We start from the raw sequence: 21,858 nt of genomic DNA on the forward strand, positions 1-21,858 counted from the left end.
TCACATTGACATTTGACCAATGATATCAAACCTAGTGACAACTAGTCAAAATTCAAAGACAGTCCCTAAAAGTAAACTTGAGATTTGTTGTAAGAGGCTAAAAACATGATTTGAGAGGCTACTGTGATCTCAACCTTTGACCACTCAAGTCTAATCAGTTCATCCTGAGTGTAAGTGAACCCTCAAGGTGTTCTGTAGGTCACAGCCACCTTGACCTTTGATCCCCAAATTCTAATCACTTCATCTTTGATTTCAAGGAAACATTAGTTCCAAATTTGAAAAGTTTCCCTGGAGGTGTTTCAGAGGTAAAAAGAAAAAAAAGAGATAGACATGTTTAAATAGTTCCAGTGTTTATATTTTAATGCTTTGTGGGTAATCAATCAGCAGGCTTAAGGCAGAAGTCTTCACACATGTACATCACACAGTCCACAGTTAATAAATACAGTACAGCTAGAGAGGAAGCAATAATGAGTCCTAACAACAGGACTCATGTGGTGGAACCTGACAGGGACACAGTAGAGACGCACATTCACAACGCAGCTCTCACACACACACACACACACACTCACACACACACACAGGTTTGTTAAAAAGAAAACTTGTTTGTCAAAATGGATTTTTACTTTACTGCAACCCTTCGATTTTAGTGACAAAAACATTCACAAACCAATTTCAGAGTATAGTTTAGGTCACTACCATTTTTTTTTTCATGTTTTCAGCCCAGTCGCTGATCCTGGTTTACTCTATAAAGGCAATTACAAGGTAACATTGTACATATCTGCCAAAATCTGCTCATAGCACAGGAAACTGGCACCGACAGGCACATAGGTCCATGTGTAAAAGGTAAGAGGCTGGCGTTCCTCCATGGGCTGATCCATGAAACACTTCCATTTAGTGTCATAAAAACAATATTTCACTATTGGTTTTTAACACTCGTTAGTTCCCTGTTCTCGAAATCCCTTTCTCTGTTGGCAAATAAAAGGTCCTGGGGTGACTCACATCACAGCTTTAGCACCTTCAGTGTCATTGACGTGTGTTTTAACCCGTGATAACGCTGCGTCAAATTAAGCATGAGAGAATTCAAGGCATCTACATGTTTTTCAGAGCAGGTTTTACATTGTTTACGCCCGTGGCAGCCGAGACCTGGTGGCTCTGCACAGGAGGTGTTTGAAATGGAACAACTTGAGAAGGAGAGCGGATCCGCAAGGACGGATCCGCTCAGGGCATGCTGCCCAGCTGACTGTAGACATGCTCCAAGATCTGTGAGTAGGCCTGGTCTTTGGGGGCATGGCAGCTCAGAGAGCCCTGAGGAAGGAGACACACATTGTAGGTCAGATGAAGGGGCTTGAGGAATCCCGAACACATCCCTTTACAGCTGAGGCCACATCCACACTCCTACTTTTCCATTTGAAAATGCACGAAAACGCACGGAAATGCGAGCTATCACGTGATATGCATTTTCAAACCTGTTAGTATGGATGGGGATCAAAACTGATACGGAGCCAAAACGTGTGGCCAGAGATCGTTTTAGCTTGAAAGCGCCGTTTTCAAACAGAAACGTAGTAGTATGGATGTAGCCTAAGTTAACATCTATTTTGTCTTCCATTAATCCTTCTACCTTGATCTTGTCCATCATGGTTGTATCCGGGCACCAGTACTGGCTGAACTGGACGACGTCGGGAGCCGCCCTGTAGTAGTCGACCAGCAGCATCTTTGGATATAAAAAAAAAACATGTTTAATGGTAATTTATAAAAACCATGAAACATGTTTGGATTTATCTGTTGTATTTGTTTTCACAGCTCTGACGCGGCAGTATCAGTACCATCTCATTCAGGACGTCACTGGTGAGGAAGTTGTCTTGTACGTAGGTGACCTCCACAGCCACTGGGATGCCGTAGTCATTGGGCCGTTGCTGCAGGAACACAGATGAGACACAGGTTTATTATAAAACATCAACGAACGTCTCCGACATGAAATTAGACAACGATTAGTTTTAAGTCTTTTACTTATGTGTGTTTCTTTACCTCAGGTGGTGGTACGACCCAGAATGGAGTGATTGTGGACGCCACACCTTGATTGCCGTGATAATATGGTCCTGTTGAAAAGAGAAAAAGTTCAGAGCTAAATGATGACGAGGTTTAGACCAGACAAACTGTGTTCATTGTAGTGATACCTTCACTTGGAAATACAAGAAGTTTCCATTTTAGAAACAGGCAGTGAAATGTACCTTTAGGACACTAGTCCTAAAATTATTTTGGTCATATTTTACTGATCTCACTGCAGTGTGATTGGCCGTCAACCTACAGGTACTCAAAAGTGAACATGGACAAAACACCTCACTTTTTGCCTTATTTCCTTGCAAAACACTATGCAGTAAAAATTTAATTTATAAGATGAAAAGGTTACAGCTTTTATTTCTACACAACTGAGACACAATAGAACAAAGTAGTTTAATTTATTTAGTTATTTAATATTACTTTAACTATTTTTAAAGAAAAGTAGTATCTTTAAAGGAATTGCACTTTTAGCTCAATGCAACTGAACAGCTCTTCTATGGTGTTTTATTGTGTTATGGTTTAGTGGATTAGTGGTTTGTCAGTGCAGTTCTGTAGCTTGTTTTTTTCAGTGTGCGTTAATTGCCCTAAACCAAAGTGCCTTCGGGATTAATAAAGTCGTTTTGCATTGTATTGTATTGTATTGAATGGGAACTAAACAGCACTGTTTATTCAGATGGCTTTCATAGCAGCTGAGGGTATTTCCGTGAAATGAATCTGTCGACACTTTACCCCACTACCTTATTTCATTTTTATTTAAGTACATTTTTGGGCGACTTCTCTGAAATGTTTTTCTCCCTCTGTTAATGGGGTTTTCTAGTAGTTTGGTCTCACTCTTGTTGAGGGTGAAGGTCAGAGGAGGTTGCACCTTGAAGTTAAACCCTATGAGACAAATTGTTCATCTGGCTCTAGAGATCATATTTGATCGATGATGATAACCATTTCTGACCCAGCAGTTCACTTACTGTACTAACATTGTAGCTAGATCCTCCTCCTCTGTAAGGTATATAGAGTTACTTCAGTGAACTTATTCAATGCTATTTGACTTCCATGCATGGACTAGTACTAATGGAATAGTACTAGTGAGTACTACTCATTAGTAATTAATAATATTGATATTACATGTTTTCATAGTGGGAAAACTTTTTCCAAGACAGTTTTATATACAGATCAATAATCAATAACAGTCCCACACTGACCACAAATGATGCCCAGACAGGGCTGGAAGCCGTTGTTTGAACCCTGCAGCCTCAGCTGGTGGTCCATCTGGGAGTCAATGTCCTGCAGCGAGGGCAGAGCCGGACCTCGCGGGTGACTGTGGTACCAGCCCACCAACGACAGCCCGCGCATGAACAGGTTCTGACAGATCTAGACCAGAGGAAACAGGACAATACACTGATTTAAAAAAAGGGATATATGGTTATTCTTTCACCTGAAGTTAATACATGTGCACATCTCCAGGCTTAGCAAACATAGCACGTAGTCCGAGTCCCGGCCAGTCAGACCACTTTCTAAGTATCATTTTTCTCACTCTACCCTGACATCCAGTTTCCTGCCTCCTCCTTCACTCTGCCAACAAATAAAATCTTAAAAATGTCCCAGAAAATGAAAAAGGTGCTGCCTGCTGCACTGTCCTGGGGCACAGGAAGAGGCTGTGAATCTTTAAAATGGCTGTCATTCACCTTCATGTTTTCTGAGGGCATACATGACTGATTCACAGTCCCTGTGTTACTGTACCTCCTCCTCAACAGCAGAAGCTGAGTCTCTATCCGCCAGCCTGGTCCGACAGGGGAAAGCCCTTAAGACTGTCAGCACTGAAATACAGCAACGATAAAGAGAAACACGCTGGTGATGAAGACATCTTCATTTTCATCTTCTGCTCATATATACCTATTTTTTGTTGCTTGTTCCTATTTCTACAGTCAACGTCCCACTCACATTGTGTGTTGGTGTCCCACCGTCCTCCGAGGTATCCCACCACCTCACTGGTGGTCAGGTGACAGTGAAAGTCCTATAAAAAGGACAAAAAGCAGGTAACTGTGTGTTTTAAAATGTTGGTCAGTGTTTCATTATCCTGCGTCAGCTGCGACTGTAGCTCACCATTAGCAGCAGAACATTACTGGACACGGCCACGTTGAAAGGCTGAAATCTGTTGATGGCTGAGAAAGCGGACAGCTCCACTAGAGTGTGCAGATCTCTGAGGAGACAAGGTAGTGTCTCATTCACCGCATGCACATTATGATAGTCATTTAAAATTACATAGATCAGTCAGAATAACAGGAAGTACCTGGCAGCGTCTCTGGTGCCCAAGGTGCAATATCTGACAGGAATTCTCTCTCTGTCAGTTCTTCGAGAAACCATGACATCTGTAACAAGCATCAGAAAGGTTTGAGACGAGAGGAGGGGAGGGGAGGGGAGGGGAGAGGAGAGGAGAAGAAAGAAGAGCAGGATCGTACCACTTAATCCAGGTTTGCCGTTCTTGTTCTTCTCATCTGCTTGCACGGCCGTTTTCCCCTCCTCTTCATCCTCGTCGTCATCCTCCTCACTCACCAGGCTCTGACATCACAGGATACAGAACACAGGGTAAATCAGAGACAGTCATATAAACTACCAGGGGAACAAATCATGCCCAAGGGTCCCGGAAATAAAAGGTGAAAATATCATTGAAGAGAAATGTCTTGATAATATAAACTTTTTGTTAACATGGATGATTAAAGGCCAATCAACCATCTGTTTCCTTCCAGATCTGGGATTTTTGACTAACTTTACTTAAACACTGTATATTTTCACCTCTTCAGGCCTCTAACAATCCTCCCAATTAAAGAGTGTGATAAAGGAAAACTGCTCATGTCCACAGTGAATCTGTGATCAGGGGTCAGAGAAATGCTGTCTCCAGAATATCTACGCCTCAATGTAATGCACTGTGGATTATAAGATTACAGATTTTTCTTCCTCTGTGAGCAAATAAATATAAAAGTAGACTTTATTTCCAAATGAAAAAAGTTCTGATCTCTCCCTTGTTATAGAATTCATCACTCTTCTTCTAAAATCTGACTTTTCTCTTCTTCTCCACTCTTTTTTCTCTCGTCCAGTCTCTGCACTGATACAAGATTAGAATTTCCCCGGTGTTGGATCAATGAAGTTTTATCTTATCTTATCTTAACTTATTAACTATCTGATAAGATGCTGTACTACAAGTAAATGGGCTTTTCATTCAGCTTTGTTGTTATTTGCACAGAATTAGAAACTATTACAAGAAAATATGTTCTAATTTTGTGTCGGATACTTGCTTTATTCAGAAAAGGAGAAGATGAAGAACAAAATGGATCCATGCTTGTGGTCTCACCATGTCTGCGCTGGGCTGGTACTTGTGCAGCCAGGTGGTTTTGTACTGGACCAGTTTCTGCCCCCGGTATCGTACCGACGCCCAGCCACAGCCGGACTTCTTGGCCGGGTTGACCAGACGCTTGCAGTGAGTCGCCCAGGCACTGGGGGAGTTGAAGATCTGACCCGTCTCCACCCATCGGATCTTCCCATCATTCAACAGGTCCCCAACAAAGTTCTTACCCTGAGGAAAGAGAGAAGAGGAAGCACATGAGAGTGTTTACTCCCCTAAAGAAATCACCTGGTGCAATTCAGAGACACCGGCCATCTTCACCAGACACAACTCAACACATAAATATTACACATTCTTCCTGTCCTCTGCTGTGATGTGTGTTATTACCAGGTAGTGGATGGCGAGCACGCCGTCCCCTGGCTCCACCAGGCCGTCCTTCAGCAGCACCCTCAGGGTGATGCCCCTTCGGGTCAGCAGGGACCCCCGGCCGGAGCTGGACCTCAGTTCTGCCTCCTCCCCTCCGCTCAGCTCCTCCTCATCCTCCTCTCCTCCATCCTCCACCACCTGTGGTGAGCTGGGTGGCTCTGAGCCTGAGAGGACACACACACACACACACACACACACACACACACACACACACACACACACACACACACACACTGAGGATCAGGTCTGCTGGAGGGAGGAGGGGGCGTCATGTTGATGTTGGAGCCTCATGTTAGCTTGTTATGGTGCATTAACATCAGGTTTACTCATTGAACCAATGTTACTGAGAGGTTTCCACATTACAAAGCACCTGACTGCCAGTGAAACATCTGTATATGGAAGTAACAGGAGGATTAAAGTGCAGTATTCGCTCCCTGCACAGGGACTTGGTAATGAGCGCTCCACTGTAATGGCAGCCGGCCTCATTTATAAGTGCTGCATATTAAAAATGATAGCCACCTTGTTCCGGTTCAAGAAAAACGGAAATCAAAAAGAAAATCTAAACTGGCGTTTCCGTGAATACGAGCTGAGCTGTGCGGGCTGTTCTTTTGTTTCTGCTCGGCTGTCTCCGCAGGAAGAGGCCTGCTCCCCCCCCCCCTCTCTTCATGTCTCCCTCACATTTACAATCATCTGTCCATTATTCTCACCCATGTCTCTGCACGCCTTCAAGTCCAGCCCCGTGGAAAAGCGGCTTGTGTTCCGGACCACTCGCGGCTTGTGCGGGGGTTCGAGCGCGGGCTGATTTCACGGACACACACACACACACTTCGCCACACTGGCTCCGGCTATTATTCAAAACATAAAATGAAGGCGTGTGTGTGTGTGTGGTTCCGCGGTGTAGTTTCCTTGTTGTGTTGCTTTAATGTCAGGTCCCCTCCCCTTTCTTTCTTCCTGCGTCCTTGTCACTGTGTGTGTCTGTGTGCGTGTGTGTGTATATATGTGTGCGTGCGTGCGTGCGTGTTTGTGTGTGCCGGTCCACGCACACTCCCATCAGCCCTTAAACGCCTCACAGTCAATATGAAGTCATGATATTAACGTAGGTTTGTGGATATTTGTTTTGAAAGATGTTCATGTTTCAGCGGTGCAGCGGTAAATCTGCCCCCCCCCCACGGAGAAGATGAAGTGTGGTCCCGCTGTCAGGAGACTCACACACGGTCCATCCTGAGGACTGTGTGTGGGAAACACTGCCCGATGACCGAGGCCGCAGGTTTCGAACCCTCTCCGCTGTGTGTAACTGGGTTTTCTGCACCGAGCGCCTTCACGTTAGCGAGGAGACAGGCTGACGTACAGGGAAGCAGCCAGCAGGGGGCGGTGTGTCTAGCCTGAGTCTGCTTCTGGTACCGCCACCTGCTGGTAACACAGGCTCCACGTTCAGGGAATACACTGCGCGTTCACGTGCTCCTCGGAACGTCCCATTTCCAGATTTTGTGGAGTCGGGAGTTGTTCCGATTCATGCGCGTTCACGTGCTTTTAAGTCCGAATGGTGGAAAAAACATAAACACTATCTTGTGAGATACAAATAAATCATCTTTTGGGACTTCAGGGGCTCCGTGTAAACACAGGTGTTTTGCTTAATTTCAGACTCATGATTCATCTTCTGTAGAAATAAGTTAAATTGAAATAGATTACAAAATACAGAACAAAAATACAATCATCACAAATGTAAACAAACTTATTTGTATGATAACAAAGGGTAAAGGAAAAGGGTCAGGCCTTTAAATCATTTAATGCTTCTATATTGGTATATATATACGAATGTGTTAGGCAAGTGACAAAAGTTTAACATTTGTTCACATTAGAAGCTGCTATTTGGAGATGAGAGTAATATCATTTGTTCGAGTACCAACATTTTCGTTGAATTTTTGAGTTGTACTGTGGAAGCTCACTTTTGTGAAATACAAAATGATATGATAAAATATGTTTAATTATGAGATACTAACTCATTATTTTGAGACATTAAGTTGTTATTTTGAGATCATACGTTTTGTTTTCAGATACGAAGTCATTATTTGGAAAAGGTTTATTTCTCCATCTTGAGATTCACGTGGAATCTCTTGGTCGGGAGCTACTTTCTCCGATTATTCCAACAACACGTGAACGCACACAGACGGTGGGAGGTTGCTAAGCAACCCACAGCTCCACGTAAACTGAGAGGGAGATGAGCGGACGTGATTGAGAAGACTTTAACAGTGTCATTCATAATAACAAAGTAAATCCAGATCCAGACTCGGCTCCGGAACAAGCATCATGTCGAACCCGGAGGAACCAGCGAACATCGGCAGAGTACTGAGTTTTCTCCGGGAGTGGGACCGTGGAGACAGGACGGTGCGCGGCCGCATGTTGAGCACCTTTGTGGGTCAGAGCTCAGGGAAGACGTGCTATGAGCTGGAGAGTGAGTTCGCTCAGGTGTCCAGTCTCTTTCTGGCTCGACTCACCACCTGGATGAGACTCACGTATCCTCAGTCTGATGTTACAGCCATGTCTGACACGTGGAGCCTGTTGTTGACTTACCTATCAACACGTGAATCACAAATCTACAGGGGGTGGTCCACAGAGGGTCAGGACCCTGTTGAGCTTTGATTGCTTAGCAACAGTAGCCAACCAAAAACAATCAAACACTGTATGTATGACTGTGACAATAATGGTAATTCATATCTTTAACCCACATCTTTGTATTTTTATGTTTAAAATATTATAATGTATATGTTCTGTATCCTGTACTGTATATTATATTGAATATTATTAACTTTTTTAGTTCTGTGTGCAATGAAGTCTTCATGACCTTAATAGTGCCCTTAAACTCAAGTAAGCTGCACCAAATTGTACACACCAAGATATCCGTCCTCTAATAATATTTGATTTTTAAGGTTCTCCTTTGGCCAAACCTCATCCTTCCAGAGAGTTACAATCAAATCAGTTCTGTAGTTTTTGTATAATCCTGCTAACAGAACACAAAATGGATTGGTAGATATATTGTTGGCCTCCTGGGGGCCTGAACCTACTGGATTGACTCATATAACCAACTGAGACCCAGTCCTTCACTAAATGTCCAGATACATGTTTGGGACTTTCTTGGGCCTCCAGTTAAGAGCAATCAGGATTTTCCTGTCTGCATCAGGCCAGTAAGTGAAATGAAAAAACATCATCATCATAAACTATCAACGACTGTATCTGTGAGCCGTTTTCTGAGTGAGCTCAATTCCTCTGTGACTGCTCTGTTTCGGTCAGTGATCAGTACCTGATGGAGTTCCTGGAGGACGGAGGCGTTCTCACTCTCCTGGACATCCTGAGTCACGCTGAGAGCAAAGAGGAGGACAAGGCCGAGGCCGTCCATCTCCTGCTCACTGTCTCCAACGCTGGTCGCAAGTACAAAGAGATGATCTGTGAAAGCCATGGTGAATTTCACTATTCTTTTGATTCACCATTTGGATCACTATAGGCACTTTAGCATCCATCAGCTCTGCCCTCTTTATTACTCTACAGGTGTGGAAGTGATAGCAGAGTGTCTGGCCAAGACAAACACAGAGGAAACCCAAGACACAGCCTGGGCCCTGCTGGAGTCCCTGTCCCACTGGAATCCTAAATATCAAAATCTGATCTACAAAAGCCTCATCGCCCTCATGGCTTGTAGCTCTCCTAAAGCCCAGCAGATGGTGCTGCACACCCTACGTGTTGTTCAGGTACAGTTAGAGATGAAGCTGCATTCCAAACCTGAACATGACTGTTCTCAGAGCATTCATGTCCACTCATGCACGGACCGTATCTATTTTTACCATCTGGCTGGAATTGTTTTGTGTATTTGTGTGAGTGTGTGTAGTCATGGAAGAATGTGGTCTTGACCTGGAGACACCCGCTGTAACACCTGCCAAAATAGACAAGTCTGCCTCAGAGTTAGTTTCTGCTACAGGACCACACACACACACACACACACACACACGCACACACACACGCACACGCACCCGCACACGCACACACACGCACACGCACACGCACACACACACACACACACACATACACACACACACACACACACACACACACACACTTACACACACACACACACACAGGTTAAAACAACACCAGCCATGTTGTTGAGACTGGTAAAAATAATTATGTTATGTTGTGTTATGTTTTAATATGTTGTGTAACTTTCAGTTCCTTAAAAAGCGCTATACAAATCAAATGTATTATAATAATTATTATTATTATTATTCTGCTGGTGTGGTCCTATCATGAGAATGTCTTTAGATTTATATATGTAATGAGAACCAAACAATTTATGATATTTTTTACAATTTAAGAAGAAGTTATTTTCCCTCACAGTCCAGAATGAAGACGGCCCATCAGAGCATTGTTGACCCTCTGCTGAACAAGCTGCGATCTCTTCACCTGGACGTCCAGGATGAAGGTAAGAAGAGAAGACATTTAATTCCAACCTCATAGTGATAAACGTTTCCTGTAGCTTCACAGTTTCACCTCGTCCAACACTCTTCTCTCCCTGACAGCTATTCATCTTATCCTCGACTTGAAGTGTTCTGAAGTGAGGCCGGTGCTTCTCAGTGGCCTGGTGGCTCTGCTGAGGCCTGCTACAGAAGACGTGAAGTCACAGCAGATCACAGAAGGTGACACTTCAGTCTGGATGTCTGTTGCTTTTCCATGTGTAGCTAATTAAAGTCAGTTTTATCTTTAAAGTCTGATAGAGCAGCATCTTTAAACTGATCAGTAATAGGAAGAGAATTTCCATCAGGAAACCTAAGCTATGTTATTGGCAAATTTTTCTCGAACTTCTAAAATAGACCAGTAGAAAACTTTTAAGCTGGAGAAATAAAGCTTCAGGTGACGAACAATCAGAAGAGTCAAGATTCAAGACTTTATAACCCTTTCGACAAAGAAAAACATAAAATACAGAGTGAAACACATGAATAAAATCTGAACCCTTAGAAAATAATAGAATAATAAACCCATGAACAAATGTTGAATTCACTAAATCCTCAACACATAAGATGTATAGACAACACACTAACATTAGAATAATTCATAACAAGCTTGATGAATTAACATGATAAATGAAGCAATACAGATATTGGCAAGTTAACAGCCCAACATCTGAGGCTGACCATAAAAACAGGGTATATTCATATTTGCACTCATAAATTTGTGTGTGGATCTAATTTGCATGAGATGGGCCTGTACCTTCTGATTACATAAGTAAACTAGCCCAACAGTCACAGCCACATTTAAATTCACTAGATCCAAATTTTTTATTTGAAGATTCAAAATTTATATTTGGTTCTGCACCAAATTGAACACACTCATAGAATCAGTCCCATAAACATGTCATCAGGATCCATGAATATTTCTTTGAGAAATAAACCAAAAAAGTTTATATCTCCCTATGTGATCCACAATGTTAAAGAAAGTTAAACAAAAAAATCCTGGATGTTCCCCTGATCTGGGGAATCTGAGGTAATTATATCCTGTGACATTAACATGTTATTATCACTTTTTTTTTACACATACAATGTCGTCAGAGGCTGAGATGATGGTGATGATTGGATCTCTGCCTGTGTTTGTGCAACAAGCGGCTGCAGCTAAAACCATAAGGTATGGTCATTAAATGAGAAAAGTTATAAGGATTAATTGCAGTTTATTAGTAATGATGTATTTTGATGGTGTTGATTGTGTTGAAGGTTGCTGGCTGAAGAGGATCCGGAGATTTCTCATGCTCTTTTCTCTCTTGGAGTGATCCAGTGTCTCCTGTGTGCTTTGGGCAACAGAGAACACACTGATGCTCAGATACAAGCCAGCCTGGCCCTACAGGTACATACATGTTATCTGCTACACACATACATATGTTCCATGCACAGACTTGCACTGAATACCTGCTGTCATCTCTGCCTAGCACTTTGTCCGCTCATCCCCTGTCATTGAGGAACATGTGGAGAGATTCATGGGCAGGTCACTGTTTGCAACCTTTGTGGTAAGTTCTCATATAACCTGACACATATCACAATAACAGGGGTTAGAAGGTGAGCGTGGAGAAGATTGCAATAACAAATCTAATAACTCGGTCTCTGCAGAACCAGGCTGAGACTTTTCACATGAATCTGGATGAAACACAAGCAGAAAACCTGCTGACGAACAAAGTCAACATATGTGAAGGTGAAAACTTGAATCACTGAGTTTATGTTAGAGCTGGTTGATGTTTATGATCAGAAAATATTTGTTTCCCTAATGTTTGTGTTACAGTTTTGGATGGTGACTCTGAAGACTGACAAGAGGAGCATATACTGTATAATAATAATTTTAATGAAGCAGATAAATTTAATTTAATTTGAAATTTTGTAATTGTTGCATTTATATGTTAATAAAAAAACAGTGTAACTGTCAACATTCTGCTACTATTTTCAAATTTAAATAATCATGAAAAATAAAAAATTTTTTTTTATTAATTTGCTTCCTGACTCATTTTTATTAATTTACTTATGCCCCGTTTGTTTTCTCTAAAAAAGCACAAATAAGAATCATATCTTCTATTTCACAGTAATTAAAGTTATAGTAATAATTATCAATATGAATGAACCACACAAAAAGACCCGTATGCAACTTTTACTTGACCCACCTACCGGAGATGACGTAACGCCTACTTCCCCCACTTCCTCGCAGCTGATTGGACGAGCATCCTGAACGTGGCGGGAGACAAACTGGAATCATCGAGGTAAACAAACCGTGAAATCCGACTGTACGTGGTGACCGATGATGAGCAGGTTGCGATCAGCGATGCGTCAAAGCAAAAGAGGCGGAGTGGAAGTGATAGAATCTGCAAAAACAACGAGGAAGAGGACAAAGACAGCGGTGAAAGAAGGTACCGTCACCATGGTGATGTTATTCAAGTCGTGTTGTTTCTAAAGGCAGAGGTCGAGGGGAGTGGGTTTATATTGTATGTAAACATGAAGCAGTGTTTGGTGTCTCCCGAGTCACCACAGCTCATCCTACTTTTATTCTCTTGTTAAGTTTCACATCTGTTTTCATAAGAGACTTCACTGAACATGTCTTTGCCTTCATGGTGCAAATAAAGCTTCACTTTATACATCAGGCCTATAAACCAGGATACACACTCTCCCCAACTGTCTCTGCAGTATTTGTGCAGAGACAGTTGGGCAAAATCAGCTCTGCACAATAGCAAAGATAATTCATGCAAATGTAATCATGATATTATAACTATAATGATATTAAACTGTTTCTATAATATGTGGGTGCTGAGCATTAGTTAAAGAATACGGTAATAGCTGCTGTTGTGATTTGTTTGATTGATTTTTATTATTGTGTCAGGCACATTATGTGCTCAGTCTGAAACAGGCTTACAATAAAAATATTTGATTAAAGCAAAAATTAAGGACATATTAAAGTATCTATAATCAAATAAAAAAGGCCCTGAACTATATGAAACATACTAAAGATCTTTAGTTCCACAAAAAAAATAGAATAATAATGTTTTGATCTTCCAGAGGAAACCACTGCCTCACCGTCCTCGTACCACACCTTCACTGATCCTGCTGCTGTGGTGCTGCTGCGCTCGGAGCTCCTGACGTGGTACGACAGGGAGCAGAGGGAGCTGCCATGGAGGACTCTGGTAAAAACACACACATTCAGTTTACTGGTTTGAGACAGACACCCAACAATCACAATATATATAATATATTATATTTGATGATGATGATGATGATGATGATGATGATGACAGCGCAAAAGGTTTAATGTGTGATTCAGGGACACGGTTACTGCAGCATAATGTTTTCTATTATAACAAAGATACTTTTATTCTATTATACTATTATACACACAAATACTACTTAACACAACAAAACAAAAATGAAATGTATAGTCAGTGCATTATAGATCAAACTGAGGCTGTGCAATACACTCTGAATATGATATCTTTATTTCTTAATGATTTTATCTAACAGTATTTGACTTGCAGCTGAATGTACAGTGATGTGATTTCTTATTTACGTCCTTATCTTATTTTAATGTTGCCTTTTTCAAACGGTCTGTTTTTATGTCTTAATCTGCATCAATTCTTACTTCAAGGATTCATTTAATGATAACTGAGTAATACAATGCATCTTTATCATTCACAGTGATATTTAATAATGCCCCAACATTGCGAAAAAATGGAATTGTTGTTTATGCTTTTACATGAAGTAATGTAAAGGCCGGCTCCCTGTATTCCTCTGACAGGCTGTGACAGAACCAGACCTCAACATCAGGACATATGCAGGTATGAAAATGTTTTAATGACAAATGTAAGATATTATAAGTTGCTGTTGACATAATTTACAAGAAGGTTTTCTCCCCTGTTCTCAGTCTGGGTTTCAGAAATCATGCTGCAACAGACTCAAGTGGCCACAGTAATAGATTACTACAACAAGTGGATGAAGGTTGGTGTCATAAAGATATAAGGTGTTTATTAAATCTAGTGAATATCCTGCCTGGTGTGTAATTTGGACTTCTTTATGTTCCAGCGGTGGCCGACTGTTCAGGATCTGTCAGCTGCCACACTGGAGGTGATCACTAACAGCAGCTACAGAGAGTGTTCATCTAAAAATGTCAAAAATGTACTTGGATTTATTTATTTTGATCTATTTGTAGGAGGTGAACCAGATGTGGGCGGGTCTCGGATACTATTCCAGAGGAAGAAGACTTCACGAAGGAGCTCAGAAGGTTTCTGTCCGTGTATCTGTGTCACTTCTCTTCTTTGTTCCAGCAGCTTTGTGTTGATTTTCTGCCCAGTGCAAAGTGACTGAAATGGTCACACTGATAATTGATGAGAAAAATGCTAAGGAGAGGATTAAGAAGTTGTGTGTTAATTGTGTTGCTGTGTTTCTTTTAGGTCGTGACAGAGCTGAAGGGACAGATGCCTCTGACAGTTGACAGCCTGCTCAAGGAGTTACCTGGTGTGGGGCGCTACACTGCTGCTGCTGTTGGTTCTATTGCACTGGGACAGGTTAGTCATCTCACACACACACACACACACGTTTGTAGGTGCTAGTGACAAGGTGACTGTGTCCTTGTTGCCTAGGTAACTGGAGCTGTGGATGGAAATGTGATCCGGGGGCTGTGTCGCCTGAGAGCCATCGGAGCTGACAGCACCAGTCCTGCAGTAACTGAGGCTCTTTGGTGAGTTTAAAGGCCAATAAATATCCCCAACAAACCCTGAATAAAAAGTAAACAATATACATTTTAATTCACCCACAGACATAGCATGTCTGATCTCAGCTGGTGAGTCAGTCCTGAGTTTTGGGCCTGTACCGCAAAAGCCCGATAGCCTCAAAGTCACTGTCACTATCAGCTGATCTAAGCGTGCGGCTTGTTTTGTAGTCATCAATAAAATCTTAAAGTCAATGCAGCAAGGCCAGAATCGCTTTTATGCAGTGGTGTATAGAGTACTTGAAAGCCATATGTGGCAGTCGACCATGCCACGCGGCTCTCACCACAGCAACCAGAGACGAACCATTCAGGTTTTATCATCTTTATTAACTCAGACACACTTAACAAACATAAATCAACTTAAACCTCCGTCGGTCTCTTCCAGAGTCTCCCTGTGTCCTGTGTGTCTGCGTCTCCCGAGTGTTCTGAGAGTCCTCCTGAGGCAGCTCAGACTCTGCCTCTTAAAGCATGAGGCCAATCAGCTAACAGCTCTCCCCTGTGCTGATTGAGTCCTCTGCAGTGCAGGTGAAGGGTGCTCACTCCCCCCCCCCCCCCCCCCCCACCCCCCCCCCCCCCCCCCCGCCGCCCCTCGCCTCCACACCATACCTGAGTCAAAGTACAGATATCTTACCTGAAAGTGACTCCGGTAGAAAAGTTAAAGTCACCGTAAGAAAATGACTTGAGTCAAAGTCTTAAAGTAGCTCATATTAAAATGTGCTTGGGGTATCAAAAGTATCTTGGTGTTGAAATTCACTTAAGTATCAAAAGTAAAAGTACAAGTGCCAAAATTAAAAATGCAAAGTGCTTTTTATAGTAGGCCTATACAGACACAAAACAACCGGTTTCAGTCAGTTATTTCAACTAAAGTAACAAAAGTAACTAAAAAGTAACTAAAAGTACGAAAGTAACTAAAAAGTTACTAAAAGTACGAAAGTAACTAAAAAGTAACAGTACGAAAGTAACTAAATAAGTAAAAGTACGAAAGTAACTTAAAAGTACGAAAGTAACGAAAAGTACGAAAGTAACGAAAAGTACGAAAGTAACGAAAAGTAACGAAAAGTAACGAAAAGTAACAAAAAGTAACAAAGTAACGAAAAGTAACAAAGTAACCAAAAGTAACGAAAAGTTACAAAGTAACGACAAGTAACGAAAAGTAACTAACAGTAACGAAAGGTTACGTAAAGTAACGTAAAGTAATGTAACGTAGGTGGCGCTATGACCCTGAACTAATATTAATATATGGATGTGTTCAGGTCACGATTGTGATCATAGGTCAGTAGTTCGGAGCCGGTTGGATAATGCAGAGTGGATTTACAAAGTACTTCCTGTTTCATGGCGAATCAATAGGTGGCGCTATGACACTGAGGAAATATTGACACATAGAGCTGTTCAGGCTTGGTCTCTGATCATGAGACATCAATTTGGCGGTGATAGGACAATGCACACTGGACTTATGACAACATCGTCTCCTTTGGCGAAGGATGAACCTTCGCCGCACCTCAATGTTTACACGGTTTGAGGAAATGTCACAATTCTGACCATGATCCAATGACTTGACTGAGCTCTTTTGAGCTGTATATTGTAAAGCAGCCAGGAGCAGTTCATCAAAGTAAAAACATGTCACTTCCTGTAGCCACCAAGGGGCGCTGTGTTTTTACGTCATGATTTCTGTGTAAATGTCATCAGGCCGGGACTTTTGTCTTACATGTCTAGTTTGGACTCGATTCGACCAAATATGTCCGAGATACAGAACCTTGTGTTTTGATGGCGTGTAATCAAACTTTGACGCCACGCCACGGTCACACCATGTGACGAAAAATCGATCTTTGAGGTAGTTTTCATCTCCATCTTGTTGTGATGACACGCATCTCCATATGAAGTTGATCTGATGAAAGCCCTGGGACAAGTACATCAAAGTAAAAATGTGGAAAATGGCCAATATGGCCACTACAGTCAAAATGGCGGGCTTCCTGTTGCTTTTTTCCCATTGCACCTCTGACCTTTTTTTGTTTGTCTTGTCATGATACACCTGGGCTACGATTTTGAAGATCGGTGAAAGCTAACTGAGGGGCTTTTCCTTAGATGGCGCTGTTGAGCCATTTTTCCACGCCCATTTCAAATTACTCCAGAATACAATTACCTTTTGGGGTTTTGAATTCCCTGCAAACTTTGGTAACAATTTGAGCATGTCTAGGCCCTGAAAAAGCCCCAAAAGGGAAAAACAATTCCTTCGAAATACAATAGGACCTCCCACCGGAGGTGCTCGGGCCCTAATAATAAAGACTAAACTGAACCGAGCTCCTGCATGAGTACCTGCCCCCCCGACGGCAAACAAGCCGCGGGGCCTGCGCGTCTCTCGAGGCAGGGGGCCCGCGAGTGAGTGAGAGAGAGGTGTGCCAACCTCTGCTGCTCAAGTAACGAGCCAGTTCTGAGAATATAAGGAGTAGATAGTACAGAAATTTGTGTTCAAATGTAGGGAGTAAAGGTAAAAAGTGGTCAGGAAAATAAATACTCAAGTAATGTACAGATACGTGAAAAATCTATTTAAGTACAGTAACAAAGTATTTGTACTTTGTTACTTCCCACCTCTGCTTTTATTTGGTTTCTTAAACCAGTCCTGATGTCCCCAGTTTATTGATTCTCGATGCATTGAGGAGAGAAGATGAGCAACACAGGTTAGAGCCAAGTAATACCCCCCACTTCTGAAGACTGCCCTGTGCTGGGTGTGTTTAAACCCAAATGTCCTCACATGACTTGAATTGTTGATCCCACTCAAGGAGACGAACTGACCATGAGACTCAGACACACTGAGTGTTTGTTTCGTTGGTCGACCTTAGCAGTGAGGTCATAGCTGTCCTAGAGACACTGAGCTGTTGTTTAGAGTGAATGACATTTGAGTGGGACCTGGTGCAGAAGCATTGGCCTCAAACAACATAAAGACAAATACAGTTGTCATTGTCTGCCATTATTCACAGTTCTCTCCTCAAGGGCAAATATGTTCAAGTAGGGGCTCTGATGTAGCATGAGCAATTTTGTGTCAATTGGACAATGTTACCACAACTTAATTTTCACACTGATCAGTAGGTGGCGCTATGACCCTGAACTAATATTAATATATGGAGCTGTTCAGGTCAGGATTGTGATCATAGGTCAGTAGTTCGGAGCCGGTTGGATAATGCAGATTGGATTTACAAAGTACTTCCTGTTTTATGGCGAATCAGTAGGTGGCGCTATGACAGTGAGGAAATTCTGTTGTATTTCAGGGATCTAGCCAACACACTGGTGGACCCAGACAGACCTGGGGACTTTAACCAGGCCATGATGGAGCTGGGGGCCCGAGTGTGTACCCCTAAAGGAGCAGTGTGCAGCCAGTGTCCTGTCCAGTCTCACTGTCACTCGTATCGCAAGGTAAAGCCTGTCACTGGTGCTAACCGTTGTTAATAAGGAGTTTTCATGGTTTGTGCTTTGCCTTCTAAACACAGAAGAAGAAGTCAGTGATCATTAATGTCTGGGATCCCGTGTGTGAATGTGCAGGTTCACGTCAAACAAGAGCAAAACTCTAAGAAGCTTCTGGGGAAGCTGGGGGGGAAAACCTCATCCCTGCCTGATATAGAAGAATGTGGTCAGTGTTCTCCCTCCTCTTCCTCCCTCACATCTCTCAGACCTTCATGTAGATGTGATTCTAAATAACTTTAGAATTTTCTCCTCCTCCTCAGTGATCAGTGGAACATGTCGGCTCTGTCCCTCGGAGCCGTGGGACAATGCGTTGGGCGTTCACAACTTCCCCAGGAAGCCGGCAAAGAAGGCGCCCCGGGTGGAGCGAACTCTGACGTGTGTGGTGATCAGACGTGGTGACGAGGGAGAGGACGAGTACCTGCTCAAACAGAGACCGGACAAAGGTCAGAGCCTGCAGTGTTTCCTACTGGTGGAGGGTCTGTCTGTGGTGCTCAACAGCTTACACCAAAATTAGTCTGTAGCCTGAGGGTAGATATTTTGTTTTCACATTCTTATTTGAACCGCTAAAAAAACACTGTCAAAAAACGATTATAAAGCCCTTTGAGTGTCATCAAGACTAGAAAAGCAATATTCACATGCAGGACATTCACATTTCCCTAAGTTTTCAATTTCAGTGGACAGAAATAATAAAAGAAGTAACAAATAAATAAATACAAAAGACGGGTTTAAATAACTTAGAAAAAGTGATTGAAAGTACAAAATAACGTCTGTGTGTGTGTCTTTAGGGTTGTTGGCAGGCTTGTGGGAGTTTCCTAGTCTTCTGCTGGAGGAGGAGAGTTCTGAGATGAAACAGAAGAGGGCGCTCTGTGCTGTGATCAGCAGGATGCTGGGAACTAGTGTGACTGAGACCCTCCTCCAGCACATCGGAGACGTAAGCACAAATCTTACACACAGAGATAAAGTCTTTGTATATCTGTGTAACAACCCTCTGACTGATCACTGACTGATCACTGACTGATCACTGACTGAAAACTGACTGATGGCTGTTTGCAGGTGGTTCACATCTTCTCCCACATCCACCAGACGTATGTGGTTCACATTGTGCGCCTGAATGACTTAGACACACAAACACACACTGAAAACACACAGTGGCTCAGCAGAGCTGCACTACAGGAAGCTGCCGTGTCCACAGGAGTGAAAAAGGTTTGTGTTTTGGTTACACAGCAGTGTGTGTGTGTGTTATGATGATAATGATAATAATAAAAGTAGCCTGCTTTAACAACAGCAGTCTACTTGCTTAAATATGTCCTCTAATGTGAAACCTAAAGTAAAATATAAACCCAAGAGTGAGTGATATGTAACATGTGCTGTTTGTCACTTCACAGGATTTCAGTGGTTTTAAGTTTAGCTTCTCCCTGATATCACGCTGCTGTGGTAATTGTTTTTAAACCAGGAAATGAAAAAGCTGTTGTCTGGTTATTGTGGTTGTTAAATTCAGTTTCAGAGATTCTGAAGCATGATTGCAGGATGTCATTACTTCTGCCAAGGAGGTTTCTGTTTCTGCCTGTAACCAGAATTTGTCAAAAGCCACTCCACTGGTTTCCCTAAATTGTGGAAAGATGTGGCATAACCCAAGGAAGAACCCATTAAAATTTGGAGTGGATCCAGGAATTTATTTCACTTGCGTTAGCCTTGGCGGAGGTATCTCTTAAGAACCCCTAGCTGTGTCTGTTTCAGACAGCAGGAGTAAGTGAGTGTCCACACATGAGTATTAACGGTTTCACATGGTTGTCTATTCTCCTGCAGATTGTGAAGCTGTATGATTCTGTGGAGAGTCAGAAAGAACAGACCTCTAAGGTAAGTACCTCTGCATATGTCTGCACTTCACGACCTTTTACAACAACGCACCTTATTTTATGATCCATAATAGCAGATGTCACATATCTCACTTGTTTCTCTTTGTCTCATTCAGAATGGAAAGAAGCAAAACGCAACTGGTGTCAAAAATAACAAGAAGCCACCGCCCTCCATAAAAGCCAAACTGGGCGCAGAGAGCAGCGGAGGCCGACAGCTCTCGCTCAGCTGCTTCTTCAAAGCAGTGAAAGAGGAAAGTTGATGGAGTTGGGTGTGAAAGTCCAACATGGTGCCTTCACAAGTGTATGAACTCCCCTGTTTCCACATGAATGTATTGTTTTGATCCCATCACCGAATTCTATCCAATAATTTGAAGTGATACGTTTTTAAATGGCTTTATATTGAGTGTGTATACAGCTCTTATAAATCCCTGTGGGGACTTTTAGTGCATCATGTTGATTTTTAATGACCTCATTGCAGATCATGTTTTTAATCACCATATTATGATCATGCAGACTTTTGCCTTTTCACCTTTATGATTAAGATGTGAACACTTCCTCCACCGCTGAGTGTTGTACAGAGCTCTGCTAGTTCACGGTTGGAGAACATCATCAATGTTGATGAGAAAAACACTGACAGTAATTTAGCTGAACAATGAGACATAAGATGATTTCCTCTGTGTAGCTCAACTAATCTCTAGTCTCTAAACTCCTCTGACTGTTTACAACACACCCACAACAATATCTGTTTATGATCCGGTCACAGTATTAAATAAAGTTTACGTTTGTGTACAATGAGTCACTGTCTCTGATTCGGGCAACAATATATTATCTTCCGGCTTTAACTGGATACATTTTTTGCTACAATAACCTTTAACAACTTAATTGAAATAATTTCTTGAGAAACTACGAAACCACTTTGAATATCAATCAGATGTAACCAACGTTTTACAGTGAACCCGCAGCAAAGATTCCACCAAGTCTGTGGTTCTTTCTTCAGAATAGCCAGTTGGTTTCAGTGTCCTGATGCTTATGATAATGTGCTGATGAGTCACAGAGATTAAATATTCTGTCCGTTTTGAAACCTGCTCAACAGTAAGACAACACGAGGCTCCACATTCCTCATTTTAACTCAGGTGACAGGCTGATCTTCTGATGTTCTACATGAGATGTAGCATAGAATTAGAACTTCATTCTTGTAATAGTACAACTTTGTCCTCATAACATTGCCCACTTTATTCTAAAAACATTTATAACTATTTTCTCATAATATTACCACTTTATTATTGTAAATGTAGAATTTGTTTCTCATATTACCACTTATTTATCGTAAATTTACAATTTTTTTCTCGTAATATTACCACTTATTTATTCCAAATTTACAATTTTTTTCTCTAAATATCACTTTATTGTCATAATAATACCGTTTTATTTATTGTATAACATTTTTTTTATGTGGCT

At 42.0% G+C, this 21,858-nt stretch overlaps 3 protein-coding genes across 5 annotated transcripts; 2 read left to right on the forward strand and 1 right to left on the reverse strand.

The window, feature by feature from the left end:
- Nucleotides 1-333: 333 nt before the first annotated feature.
- mpnd (MPN domain containing) lies at nucleotides 334-6,741 on the reverse strand. Its single transcript, XM_034582859.1, has 13 exons — nucleotides 6,526-6,741; nucleotides 5,780-5,982; nucleotides 5,402-5,623; nucleotides 4,512-4,611; nucleotides 4,343-4,421; nucleotides 4,156-4,252; nucleotides 3,994-4,066; nucleotides 3,793-3,869; nucleotides 3,255-3,423; nucleotides 2,026-2,096; nucleotides 1,824-1,913; nucleotides 1,619-1,711; nucleotides 334-1,305 (listed from the first exon to the last, which is right to left on the reverse strand). The coding sequence occupies exons 1-13, from the start codon at nucleotides 6,527-6,529 to the stop codon at nucleotides 1,219-1,221; spliced, it is 1,365 nt and encodes a 454-aa protein (XP_034438750.1). The 5' UTR covers nucleotides 6,530-6,741; the 3' UTR covers nucleotides 334-1,218.
- Nucleotides 6,742-7,921: 1,180 nt separating this feature from the next.
- armh1 (armadillo like helical domain containing 1) lies at nucleotides 7,922-12,168 on the forward strand. The gene is made up of 11 exons (XM_034582865.1): nucleotides 7,922-8,331; nucleotides 8,932-9,000; nucleotides 9,107-9,273; nucleotides 9,362-9,558; nucleotides 10,202-10,286; nucleotides 10,384-10,500; nucleotides 11,410-11,482; nucleotides 11,569-11,698; nucleotides 11,781-11,858; nucleotides 11,959-12,040; nucleotides 12,128-12,168. Exons 1-11 carry the CDS (start codon nucleotides 8,126-8,128, stop codon nucleotides 12,151-12,153), a joined length of 1,230 nt encoding a protein of 409 aa, XP_034438756.1. The 5' UTR covers nucleotides 7,922-8,125; the 3' UTR covers nucleotides 12,154-12,168.
- Nucleotides 12,169-12,543: 375 nt separating this feature from the next.
- mutyh (mutY DNA glycosylase) lies at nucleotides 12,544-21,189 on the forward strand. Of its 3 annotated transcripts, none has more exons than XM_034582854.1 (15): nucleotides 12,544-12,743; nucleotides 13,387-13,511; nucleotides 14,120-14,159; nucleotides 14,246-14,319; nucleotides 14,404-14,445; nucleotides 14,531-14,602; nucleotides 14,772-14,885; nucleotides 14,961-15,058; nucleotides 18,352-18,496; nucleotides 18,623-18,710; nucleotides 18,805-18,987; nucleotides 19,330-19,475; nucleotides 19,598-19,747; nucleotides 20,351-20,401; nucleotides 20,517-21,189. In XM_034582854.1, the coding sequence occupies exons 1-15, from the start codon at nucleotides 12,635-12,637 to the stop codon at nucleotides 20,658-20,660; spliced, it is 1,581 nt and encodes a 526-aa protein (XP_034438745.1). In that variant the 5' UTR covers nucleotides 12,544-12,634; the 3' UTR covers nucleotides 20,661-21,189. The 3 variants fall into 3 exon arrangements, with proteins under 3 accessions (XP_034438745.1, XP_034438746.1, XP_034438747.1); XM_034582855.1 differs by having other exon boundaries at nucleotides 18,808-18,987; XM_034582856.1 differs by lacking the exon at nucleotides 12,544-12,743 and having other exon boundaries at nucleotides 13,385-13,511; nucleotides 14,084-14,159.
- Nucleotides 21,190-21,858: the final 669 nt, after the last annotated feature.

The sequence above is a fragment of the Hippoglossus hippoglossus genome, chromosome 4, assembly GCF_009819705.1.
Source record: "Hippoglossus hippoglossus isolate fHipHip1 chromosome 4, fHipHip1.pri, whole genome shotgun sequence".
Classification (NCBI taxonomy): Eukaryota; Metazoa; Chordata; class Actinopteri; order Pleuronectiformes; family Pleuronectidae; genus Hippoglossus; species Hippoglossus hippoglossus.